The sequence below is a fragment of the Staurois parvus genome, unplaced genomic scaffold (genome assembly GCF_062004578.1).
Source record: "Staurois parvus isolate SC_StPar_1 unplaced genomic scaffold, SC_StPar_1.0 ptg000748l, whole genome shotgun sequence".
Taxonomy (NCBI): Eukaryota; Metazoa; Chordata; class Amphibia; order Anura; family Ranidae; genus Staurois; species Staurois parvus.
In genome coordinates this window covers 3,970,559-3,982,895 of record NW_028318544.1, presented here as the reverse complement: position 1 = coordinate 3,982,895, position 12,337 = coordinate 3,970,559, and the positions used below count along the sequence as shown (strand labels likewise).

The 12,337-nt window shown below is 40.5% G+C and overlaps 1 protein-coding gene across 2 annotated transcripts in view; it reads left to right on the top strand.

Annotated features, from left to right (window-relative positions):
* Positions 1-12,337, top strand: part of NCOA2 (nuclear receptor coactivator 2) — a 132,080-nt gene that overhangs the window by 49,778 nt on the left and 69,965 nt on the right. For both annotated transcript variants that reach the window (XM_089654288.1, XM_089654287.1), the window contains exons 5-8: positions 3,013-3,183; positions 5,671-5,772; positions 5,877-6,017; positions 6,348-6,495. In XM_089654288.1, the coding sequence (XP_089510414.1) occupies positions 3,013-3,183; positions 5,671-5,772; positions 5,877-6,017; positions 6,348-6,495 (562 nt within the window). The remainder of the gene's footprint in view (positions 1-3,012; positions 3,184-5,670; positions 5,773-5,876; positions 6,018-6,347; positions 6,496-12,337) is intronic.

The following is a 12,337-nucleotide window of genomic DNA, read 5'->3' as shown; positions in this document are numbered from 1 at the left end:
ATTTTGCATAAAAATAACATTTAAAAATAGTGTATTTTTTTTATTTATTTGCAAGTGAGCCTGCAAAGCATTTCAGCTGCAATCAGTGGATCATTGCAGCAATACATAGGCTCCCGTAGACTTTTCCTCCAGCTCTGTCTGTGTCAAGGTACGGACTTTCAGTTACTTGGCTGGAGGAAGTGTCAATGGACTGTGAGTGTTCCAATGAGAACTACAGTGAGTCTGCTGCTGTGGAAGATGGGACTTGTAGTTCATTGATTAACAGATCTCTGTGAATGACACAGCTGTATGGAGGATAAAAACCCATGCGTGTATGAAGGGTGGGTGCAACATTGTCAGAAAGGTGGAGTTAGCCTTTAATTCCCACAAAAAGCACTCGAGAGAGCTGTCTGGGGATACCACTGTCAATGTTACACAGTGGCATTTTCTTACATTCTGCTGGTCGCAGTGCAGTGTGAGGCAATGGCTTGTGTGTGCTAAAAAAAAAAAGTAGTGCATGTGGTACTTTTTTTTTTCAGCGCACATCGCCAGCCACAAGCCAAGCAAGGCATTTTGCTTTGTCTTGTGGTGGGACTGCATTGGAATAGTTGCCCGACGCAGTCTACCACACCTGGTGTGAATTGGCTGAGTTTTTTATTATATGAAAGTACAACTCCAGCACAAAACTTTTGTGCAACAAGTTGATAAGGTTTGGATTTGTGTTATTGTGTATGGACTTGTGGGGTGATTTTTCCTTATTTCCTGTTTCTGACAAAGGTCTCGTGAATATAGTGTGTGGAGAAATCTGGCTATACAGAATATAAGAACATGTTTCCCCTCCCTGTTATGTCACAGCTGCCAGTGCTGGAGACATCTACTGTCTCAGCATGGCTTTTCTTACTCTCCAGCAGGGTGAGCTCAGACAATAAATGACTCTGGATGTCTAGTTTAGGAGATCAGATCATTTGCTTGTCAGGGGCCCTCCTAGCTTCAAATACTGAGACAAAAATGAATGGGTTATAATTTAAGATGTGAACAGCTGTGCAATTTTTAACTATAAAAAAGGCTTTTTAGACTGAAATTATTCTTTAAAAATCCAGTTTATTTGAAAATCAGAAGAGGTGCCGCTGAGAACAGATTATATATCTGTAGTCTTTGATGCTTTTAGTCATGTTGACTGATGATTTCACCATGGATATATCCGCCAGAATAAATGTAGCATGCATGTTGTGTTTGTGTTCTGCTGTTTTGCTTGTGATATTTTTCTGTGTTTAACAAGTTATGCATGGAAATGTTTGGGTTTCTCAATAATTGGATGAACTTCCACCGCATATAAACATCATAAAACATGAAAATGTTTTTTCAGTTCTTATTCTCTTGTCCTCTTCCCTACCTCCTGCCACTTTCATACTCCACTTTCTCTTGGCCTCCATCTAGAAATTGCACAATGCAAGAGTACTAGGAGGCATGTGGTCACCTTGGGAAAAGTTAACTTGTAACTGTTTATCTTTCTCTTGATTTAAATATGTTGATTACAGTTGGAGGTTTTTATTCTTCCAAAGTGACTAAATATACTGTGCACTTCCTCATATTCATCTTGCATATGTGACCTAGATCTGGTCCTGTTTACTCTGATATCTGCAAAACTCTTATATTGTAGTACTAGTCTTTATGGAAGTTTTGAGCAGTCTTGAAAGTGGGCCTATACTCCAATGTTAATTTAAAACTATGGTAAAAATCTAAATGTGATGCTATATAAACAGTTATAGAAGAGCTGAAATATTTATCTTTACTGGAGAAATTGCTTCTGCAGGCTCCCTCCAGTGACCATGTTTCCACCCTTCGTAAAAAATCTCATGACAGACACCTGAGATTTTTGCTGTATAAGCTGCATTGCTCTAAAAGGGTTAAATACTTCCAAAGGGATGCAGACACTTCAGCTTTTCTAATCCGAACAGAGAGTTCAGCTAATTAAAATGAACTAGTCCCTCCTATTAAGATTCAGTATAGTGAAAAGGTTTTTTCTTCAGAGAAGGGTAGGACTCAAAAAATGTTTTAGATCTCTGCAATGTACATTGAGCACCCAGAGGGTTTTCTTTTCTCAAAAAAAGTGGAGTTTCTCCTTGAAAGGGGTGAAAGTGGATAGCATTTTAAGGGTAAAAGGTGCCCACACAGCTGCCGTAGAGGTCCAGGGATTTGAAATCCCCTCTCTTCTGCCTCTTTTCTGCATTGCTTGCTGTGTGCTGGTGCTGACCAATCAGAATCCACTCAGAAGTGCTGCAGAAAGAAGAGGGAAAAGAGTTGGGATTTCCAATTCCTGGACCTCTACACATGCTGTGCGAGAACTGACAACTCATCACCCATGGAGGTAAGTACAGCAGGGGTGGGGAGGGTTTACAGTGTTCAACTTTTCATTTTTTCTGAAAAGGTGAACTTATGCCTACTGCTAAAAGTTCATGTGTGGGTAGCACAGTGGATAAGTGGCTAGCACTTCTGCCTGGCAGTACTAGAGTCATCAGTTCGAATCCCAACCAAAGCTCTATTTGCCTGGAGTTTCCATGTTCTCCCTGTGCCTGCGTGGGTTTCTTCCAGGTACTCTGGTTTCCTCCCACACTCCAAAAGCATACTAGTAGGTTACCTGGCTCCTGTCTAAATTGGCCCTAGTATGCGTATGTATGAATGTGAGTTAGGCATCTTAGATTATAAGCTCTTGAGGCCAGGGACTGATGTGAATGTAATGCATATAGTATATGTGTTTTGTTTTGTTTTTTTGTGAAGTCCTGGGTAAATTAACAGCAATATATAAGTACCTGTAATAAATATATCCTTTTAGCATGTGTCTAAACTTATCCAGGAAGGCTTTCAAGGATCTGCAAGTACCAGTGCAGAGAGTATTGACACTTTAGTGCCTTTTAGCTGTAGTGCCATGTTACCCACTTCTAATATGCTATATAAATCCTGTGTGTTCTTCATTATAGCTGTCCCATCCTTTTTCCTATATTTAAAATAATTGCACATTATTCTTCTCTACAGTGAATGGGGGACCTAGACGTAATAGCCATACTTTTAATTGCCGTATGCTGGTGAAGCCAATAACAGAATGTGAAGAGGAGAACCACGATGGACAGGAAACACACCAGAAATATGAAACTATGCAGTGCTTTGCTGTATCCCAACCAAAGTCCATTAAAGAGGAAGGAGAAGGTACAGGCATTATCTGACTCTTTTGGGATAAGCAATTAACAGTTGTTTTGTTTGACGCAGTCTACACGTTTGAGTTTTCCTGAAATGACTTACATGGAAAACAGCAACTGTTAATACTGAACACAACTGTAATAGATATTATATCATGGGTCATGTGGTATTTATATGCAGATGTAGCGAATTATATATTTATACAAAGCACATGCAGTGTATGCAAGTAATAATTCTTTCATGGTTTGTGATATTCTGAAGGGTTAAAGGATAAGTTCACCTTTAAAAAAAAAATAATAAATGTAAATTGTTTTTGCAGGTATAAATTGTGCTTTTTTTTTCTTTTTTTTTATTCAGCAAATCGCATTTGCTGTGCAAGTCTCCTGCAGACTGTTGGTGTAACTGTCTGCTTATACCTCTGATACGAGCAGGCATTTACTGAATGACAGGAAGATCAATGAACTATCTAGAGCGCTCATCAGTGCCCTGGTAGTTTATTGAGAACTACTCGTAGTTCTTCAATTCACAGAACTCTATGAATGAATGACGCAACTGTGTGGGCGAAACCCCACATGGCTGAGCTCTTTTTGAATTATGTCGGCGAGCTGGGGATCCTTAGATCCCTGGTCTGCTGTCAAAGGAAGGGGGCATTGGGGAGAGGAGGCAAATGCTGAACATGTTACACCCTAAATATGGTTCTAACATGTTCACAAAGGTGGACTTATCCTTTAAGCTCTTGATAACGAGTACTTTTGAGAGACAGAAGGAATCATTATTGCATACAGGAAAAAAAAAAAGTTCCCTCTCATAAATCCCCCAAATCAGTAAAAAGTGACAGCTCTAGATTTGCACAGGCTGGTATATTATTGCTGTGAAAAATCTCCACATCGATGGCAGCCCAAAATGTGCTTTCTATCCAGAACTAGTGATTTATACTTATAGAATAATGAAAGTGTTTCTTTCAAGTGAACCAAAGGTAGGTACATTTTGAATAACAAGGTAAATTCTGTGGTTCATTGTCAAAGTGTTTGGCTGACTCTTTTATCAGTGCAGAGGCAAACCCACTCACAGCTTACATTCCTGTGGAGTGACATATGGCAAGCATTTTGTGTGTCTAATGTTCAGTACATCTTTCCATAATCAGATAACCATAATCTCAAATAACCAAATTGTTATCATTGTGGGTACCTTTAAATTTGAAGAAAAAAACTAAGTAGGCGAACAGTAGCGTCCCCTCTAATTTAAAGCTGATCATATGCAGTTGGAATAGAAGAGTGCATGTGTACTGTAGGTGTTACTTCTTAACATCCGATCTCTTCCAAGTATATGTTACTTTGGCTCGTAATTCTCATCTGGGAACTGATGAGAACAGTAGTGGAGTTTTCTCTAGCTGATCCTTTAATGTTTTGCCACATTATCTTTATAAAGACATACAAACATACAAAGCCATTCATAATGCTGCCCCAAACTACCTCACCAATCTGATACCCAAATACCACCCTACCCGTAATCTTCACTCCTCACAAGACCTCCTACTTTCTAGCTCCCTGGTCTCCACCTCCCACGCCCGACTGCAGGACTTCTCCAGGACTTCCCCCATCCTCTGGAACTCACTACCCCAATCCATCAGACTGTCACCTACCCTCCTCACCTTTAGACGCACCCTGAAAACCCATCTCTTCAGGGAAGACTACCCCGCCCTCACCTAACAGCGGATCTCCTCCACTCCTCCTACCACTCCATCCCCCATAGCCACTTCCTCCTGTACCGCTGTCCACTCCCTCCTAGATTGTAAGCTCGAAAGAGCACGGCCCTTGAACCCCTCGTGTTTTGTTTTGTTACTGTATTGTCTCATGTTCTGTCCCCCACTATAATGTACAGCGCTGAGCAAACCTTTTAGTGCTATATAAATACTGTATAATAATAAAGCACCTGTAGTCACAGGACAATCTAGCTGATTTTATTTTCATTTCAGTGGATACTGGTATATAATTGATAAATATTTTATTTTTTTGAAAGGGGGGGAAGGGTGTGGCGGTGGTTTGGGGAAGATGCAATCAGAGCTGTTGAAATTTGTTTGCTGCTGAAATGAGGCCAGTGCTGGTTGTATCTGGCTTTACTGCTCCTTTCTTTCTCCATAGGTAGCAACATGAACAAAACTGTCTTTTCTTGTAAACTATATTTTAAAAAAAGGAAAGAAAAATTGCATTCGTAACATCTCACCTGTGCCTGATTTCTCTTCGTTTTATCTCAGAGATGACTTAATGGACATCTGATCCTGTCAGTTGCAAGTTTTAGATTAGGGACACTAATGTGTTGTGTAGAAAGGTGTCTATATTCACAATTTTTTGTGTAGACTTATAAAGCTCAACATTTATGGCAGAATATTGTATCTGTTGCCCACCTTTCTAGTTTGCCTAGAATATTTATCCTTGTAGCTTTTGTGTATATTGTCAGTTTCCTAGACTTTTTTTTTTTTTTTTTTTTGTTCTGAAGATTTTCAGTCCTGCTTGATTTGTGTGGCGAGAAGAGTACCTATGAAAGAGAGGCCTTCGCCCCCCTCATCAGAAACATTCTCGACACGTCAGGACTTGCAAGGTAATGATGCATCACCGTTACCTGCTACTATTATTTCATAACTCAGTGACTTTTTTTTTTTCTCCCTTTTGAATTGTCTGTATATAATATAATTGTTATTGCAGGTAAAATAACCTCTCTGGACACTAGCACTATGAGGGCACTAATGAGACCCGGTTGGGAGGATTTGGTGAGGCGATGTATTCAGAGGTTCCATGCTCAACCTGATGGCGAACCTTCTCTCAGCAAAAGGCATCATCAAGAAGGTAGCCATTCTTTCTCAAATCAAACATTGTCTTAAAGTGGAACTCTACCCTGTAAAAGTTTATTCTCTCGAAAGTTTGCTTTTGTTCAGAAACCTAAAAGTTTTTTTCGGTTGTGTTATGTGCAAAGCAACTGACCAGTTGAAAGACCACCAATAAAAAAGATAAGACCTCTATTGTACCTGTCCACTGCTTCACTCACTCTTGGCAACACAGACATGCCAAACTAAGGATTAATAGCTACCATCATAGCATTGTACTTGCTACTAAGGTGAAGGCTAGGTATGTCAATGCATCTGTTCTGATAGTCTTTGTATTTCTGTATCCCTTTAGTTCTCAGGCTAGGGCTCGCATTGAGTCCAGTATACCGGTTTTCATTGTCGGACGGCACGATTGTTGCAGCCCAAACAAAGAGCAAGCTCATCCGCTCCCAGAATACAAATGAACCTCAACTTGTGATATCCATACATATGCTTCAAAGGTAAGGGGTACAACTTTGGTGTCCCTTTCACACCCCTTAACACCAATGCAATTTGGCAGTTCAAAATTACATGACAAGTCACACCCGATTTGCACCTATGGAACTATTCACATTGTTGCGTCTCTGACTTGCACTATTTTTGGTGATTTCATGTGCAACTTGCATTGACATCTGTGCACAGATGTCGGCATGCCGCACGTGAAATCGCACTGACCGGCGGCTTTGAAATCATGCTACTTCAGCTGAAGCACGATTTCAAAGCCGTATTCAGTGTGAACCAGGGCTTCCAGGTTTTTGGGCCATATGTTAACCACTTCAATACCAGCATGATACACACCCACCCTTTCCAGGCCATTTTTCAGTGTTGATAGTTTTATTTTTTCTTAGTCATGCAATTGTATACCCAAATTAAATCTATATACATTTTTTTTAGACTGATAGAGCTTACTTTTAGATGAATTTAATAACCACTGGGCTTTTACATTTTTACTATATAACAACAAAAAGTTTGGAAAACAAGTTCTCCCTTTAGTGTGTGTTTTTAAATCATACCAAGTAAAAATGCCAGGACAGTACAAACGCCCACAAAATTACCCTTGTTTGAAAAATAGACACCTCCAAGGTGATTTTATTTTTTTTTGCCATTTTTTTTTTTTTTTTTACATTAGGAAGCTTACTGGAATTGTGGTGGTTAAGATGTGCTTAGGCTTTAAGTCACCCACTGAAGCCAAGTACACGTTTTACTGCTACTACTGGAAGAATGCTTCTCTGAAGGATGAAATTGCATTGTACTGAACTTGCATTTTGTGAGTAGTTTGTCATGAATAAACCCAAAACATTCCAACAATCATTGAGTGTCAGTGGCGCTTTAAAACTGTTTACCCACCCCTCCATCATTGGTGGTCAGTAGCACTTTAAAACACCCTCCACCAATCATCAGTGGTCACTGGCACTTTAAAACTCCTCCAAAACAATCTTACAATCATTGGTGGTCAGTGGCACTTTCATGCCTCTCCACTTTTAATAAATCATAACTTTCACTGTGAGTTTGTGTGTGGGGTCTCTCAAATGTAAACACAGGGAATGATTTCTGTTTGGCCACCACAGCAATGACAAGGCACAGAGCCACTCCCTACTTTTTTCTTTTTCCCTTCAGCATATGAAGTTTGCATTGTCCAGTTTGTGATCAGTATAATCTAAATAGTTTGAAGATGAGAGCAGCAGTGGATAGGTGTCCCTACAGCTTGGTAGAATGGTCTGAGGCCACTTGGGGCACTGGGCAATTGTCCAGTTTGCTCCCCCTACTTATATGCATTTCTAGCTTAAGTCTTGAGTAATGTGATAGTGTTTTATTATCCCTGAAGTGTTTACATACCAGAGTGAATTGTCAGTTATTTGCAGCTTGCCTCTACAGATCAGTGTCGGGGTCTCAGATTGATACCATGTTTTGCAGAAATTAATTCTGCAACCTGCTTAGCAAACCAGCTGTTTTCCCAAGACACAGATTCCACAAAGTGTCATTCTAAAACACTCGTAGCAAGCAGACTTGTCTCGGCATGTTATGATGATGATATATATACAGCCCTCACAAACAGAAAATTGCATTTTAATTTTATCATCATTCTTTTAAAGACTCTGTTCTTGGCTGGGGTGGAGCTTTCTTGTCCGCATAAACAAACCACCTACTTTAAGAGTAACACATTCCAGTATGGGTCATAAAATCCAGTATGCAAACAGTCTGCTCTGATAGCTGATTTATGAAATGATTAGGCCTCAACCAAAATAGAAAAGGAATCATTGGCAAGAATTTGTTTTTTATAGGCAAGTATTATGATTGTTGGCTAGTAAAGTTTTAGCAGCAGTCAGTAGAGATTTACAATGTGGAGATCTAAAGTTACCATATTTGCAAACAGGTGTTGTAATATAGCTGTGTATACCCACAAGTAATCTATAGTTAGCTTGGCTCAAGCACAGGATTTCAGCCTTTGGATGATTACTTTAGTGTAGATTGGGAATATACCCTCAACTTTCACAATTGCTAAATATTTTATTGATCGTGTAAAGCGGAATGCTTTAAGTGGAATTCCTTCACCAGTGATGCAAAATCTTTAAGAAACATACCTTGCTAGTTCAGGAGAGACTTTGTTTTCTCAAAATAAACCCATTATATTTTCTTGTTGTAATAAAGAGTAAACCTTACGTTTCAGCTTTGTAAAAGTGTTTGGAAATAGCTTTAGTCCACTTTATACAGTTTTTCCCTCTTAAATCTATCTGTTTGTTGAGGGAAACAGACTTTTTTTTAACCTTTTTGAGTTTTTCTTTCTCCTTAGGTAATGTTTGCACAAAAAAAGTAGGCCAGCCCTTGTAGCCCCAGCATGCCTCAGTCTTTTGCTAGTGTCTTAGGAGTATGGACATTTTGATTTTTTTTTTTCCTCCGTTCTGCTGTGTTAGACCAACCTATTTTTTACAATTTCTTTTTTTCCTTTTTGTTTTTTCTTCATTTAAGATTCTTCTCAACATCACTGTATGAATTTTGTCTCTTCAATTGCAGCTATCTGGTGTGGTTTTACTCGGCCTAGATTTTGGTGTTCTGTGCCCAGACACCGCTGGAGTGGACATTGTGGGAGGGATAGCCTGGAAGTGACTTTCAGGCATGGATTCCACATGGTGTGATTTTCAGACTCTGTTCTGGCTAAAGTTAACTGCAGAGTGCTTTCTGGGTTCAGAACCTCTGCCATTGTGCTTAATGCTTGTCTCTAAAGACTTAGTGAGTGGGCCAGTCGGGCCAAGTATTGGAAGCTACCTCATTTACATAGGTCCCTGGGTGCCTTTATTCCCTGTTCCTATCGGTTTTGCTGCGGAAGAGGCTAATACTGGGGGACTGGGTGATGACCTCATCTGCTTGAAGTGTTGCATGTGTGCACTCTACGCTCTTTCCATTCATAACTGTCAAAGAAACACATTTCTGCGCCTACTTGCATAGAGCCATGTGAAAAGTAATGTTTGATCTCTTCCTGCTTTTTACCTACGGTGACCTTGGTCACTTTTGACCATTCAATCCTCACCTGCTACCACCTGTCTGGGCTTCAAGAATACCTGAGACTTTGCCTTTTAGCTTGAGCTTCTAGGTTGCCTTGCCGCCACACGGTGGCAGCATGTCTGATTCTAGACAAGTTGGCCTGTCACTTTATAAGACCTTTGTACAGGGGTTTTCTATGTAGCCCTTCCCTTTGTCTATTCCCCTGTCACTCCATGGGATCTGAATCTGGTTCTTTCTGCATTTCAGAAACTGCCCTTTGAACCCATTAGACATTCTTCTCTCTACTTGCAAACACAGGGTGGTGGCCTTCACTTCTGTGAGTCGAGTGTCTAACCAGGTGGCCTTATCCTGCAAGGAGCCATTTCTGGTTTTGCATAGGGACAAGATGGCATTTAGGCCCATGACTTCTTTCTTGCCTAGAGTAGTTTTTTCCTTCCCTCCACCCCCCTTTTCTGGGTGTGAATCAGGCTGTACAAGTCTATCTCTAAGCCACTGCCTCTTTCATAAAGATTGATTCCTTTTTTGTTTTCCTGGATAAGCCCTGTGAGGGTGCATTGGCTTCTTGTTCCACTATCTCTAGGTGGCTTGGCTTAGACCTCATCTGAGCTTATGGTCTGAAGGATCAGATTCCACCCTTTCCTGTCAAGGCACACTCTACTTGATCTGTGAGTTCCTCTTGGGCTTTTCAGCAGCAAGCAACTATTTTTCAAATATGCAAGGCTGCAACCTGGTCTCCTCTTCTGTTCTGCCAGGTAGATGCTCTAGCCTCACTTGATGCCAGCTTCGGGAGTAAGGTTTTAAGGAAATTCTTTAAGCTGCAGGAAGTCCACCATTTTTGTTTTCCTGAGTCTGATAGGGATTATTTTCTTTGTTACCCACTCCTTGGTTTCATTCTTTTTAGATGTCCTGAAGGTTAAAGACTTACCCTCTCCCTCAGTGGAGGAGAAAGAAAATATCATTTTTGTATTTCTTTCTTGGAAGGCCCACAGGCATCACCTCCATGTTTATAATCATGCTCTCTGTGCTGCTTTGCTATAGAACTGAAGCTTCTTAGTGGTAGGATGTTATCTTGGGCTGACCTACATTTTTTTTTTGTTTGCAAATGTCCAATCCTCTCTAAAGCGGCTGTATAACCTGAAGTTTAAAACTTCTATTTCCCTCGATGGACTTGAAAAGAATTTGAGTAGAAAAATGGCAACGCAAGCATCTGCACTCCTTTTGTAGGGAGACTTTTTTTTTTGCTTCTGTGCACCCTCTGAAGCAGGTTCACTTTTGATACTTTGTGACCAGATGGGGTTTTAGTGGTTTGTTTTCACCCTATACATCTCTTAAAGCAGTGCATGCATATATGAAAGGAATTGTTTGGTTTGTATGCACACTTTGTTTCCAGGAACAGTAATTGTTTTCTTTTGAAGGTAAACAAGCCAAGATGCATAATTCTCCTATATCAGCACTGCCCAAGTATTTGCTTAATGAAAGCAATGTTGTTTTCCGGACAGAAGTTATTGCATGGAAGAGAACCCCAACAGAGCATTAGCAGAGCTCACAAATGCTCTGAAGAGCTCTAAATTTACTTTGCTTTTATTTATTTATTTTTTGATATACAGTTCTTGATGAATTTCTCCTAGAATATAAAAATTCATAGGTCTGGTAGGATGACTTTGTCACTATGTTAATAACTTTTAAGATTATTAAAAAAGCAGTTTAAAGCAGAGTTCCACCCAAAGGAAGACGCTCCGATTTTCTGCCTCTCCCCCTCCCACCCCCAGCCCCCTCACACTCACCTCCACTGCCACATTTGGCACCTTTTGAGGGGAGGGAGGAGCAGGTACCTGGTTTTTATAGCGTCAAACTGAGCTCAACTCTGGCACACTTCCAAGGTCCCAGAGGACTGCAGCCCATTCAAAAAGCGCAGCACGCTTTGCACATGCCCAGTAGGAAACCGGCAGTGAAGCCACAAGATGGCGGCGTCAGCACCCAACAGCCGATTGAAGAATTAGCTTGGGGTGAAGACACCGCTGGATGCATTAACAGGTAAGTGCCCTAATATTAAAAGTCAGTAGCTACAGTATTTGTAGCTGCTAACTTTAACATTTTTTTTTTTGGGAGGTGGTGGGGGCCAGAGCTCTACTTTAATACTTAAAGTGGTAGTAAACCAAAAAGCAAACATTTATTATATTGCAGCTTACCAATTCTTAGATGAGGTGGCTGCATTCGTTTTTCTTCTTTCCTTTATTTTTACCTGGTAATCCTGCCAGTAAGTCTGTTGTTTTTCAACAGAACAGGCTTGCTTGCAGAAATGGCAGTTAGCATGTTGAGACAAACCATTTACCACTGACGGGTGGTTACAATGATCAGATTTTATTTATGTGAAACCTTTATCCGAAAAGGAACAAAACTGTGTTCTATAACTGCTTATAAAGTGTAAGCTGAAGTTCAGCTTTAGTTTGTTAGTGTATTTAAATATGCTACTACATCTCCCCCCCCCCCCCCCAGACTGACAATGCTGCTGTCCAAAGGTGCCCCCTGTGCCCTTTCATCCAGATTGGGGGCACTCTAATGCAGGAGGTGTGTTACTGGCAGAATCACCAGGTGAAAACAGATGGGAGGGGCTTAAAAAAAAAAGCGAGAAATCTAATGCGGACATCACATATAATGATTCATAAGCTGCAATATATTTCATTTTTGGTTTTGGGTTTAATACTGCTTTAGCTTTCCTTCTGGGGGTAGTAGTAGTAATCTTCACCCTCTTGAAGAGCTCTGGGTGCCACTGCTATCCGAGTCTGAGGCGCTTCTGAGTCT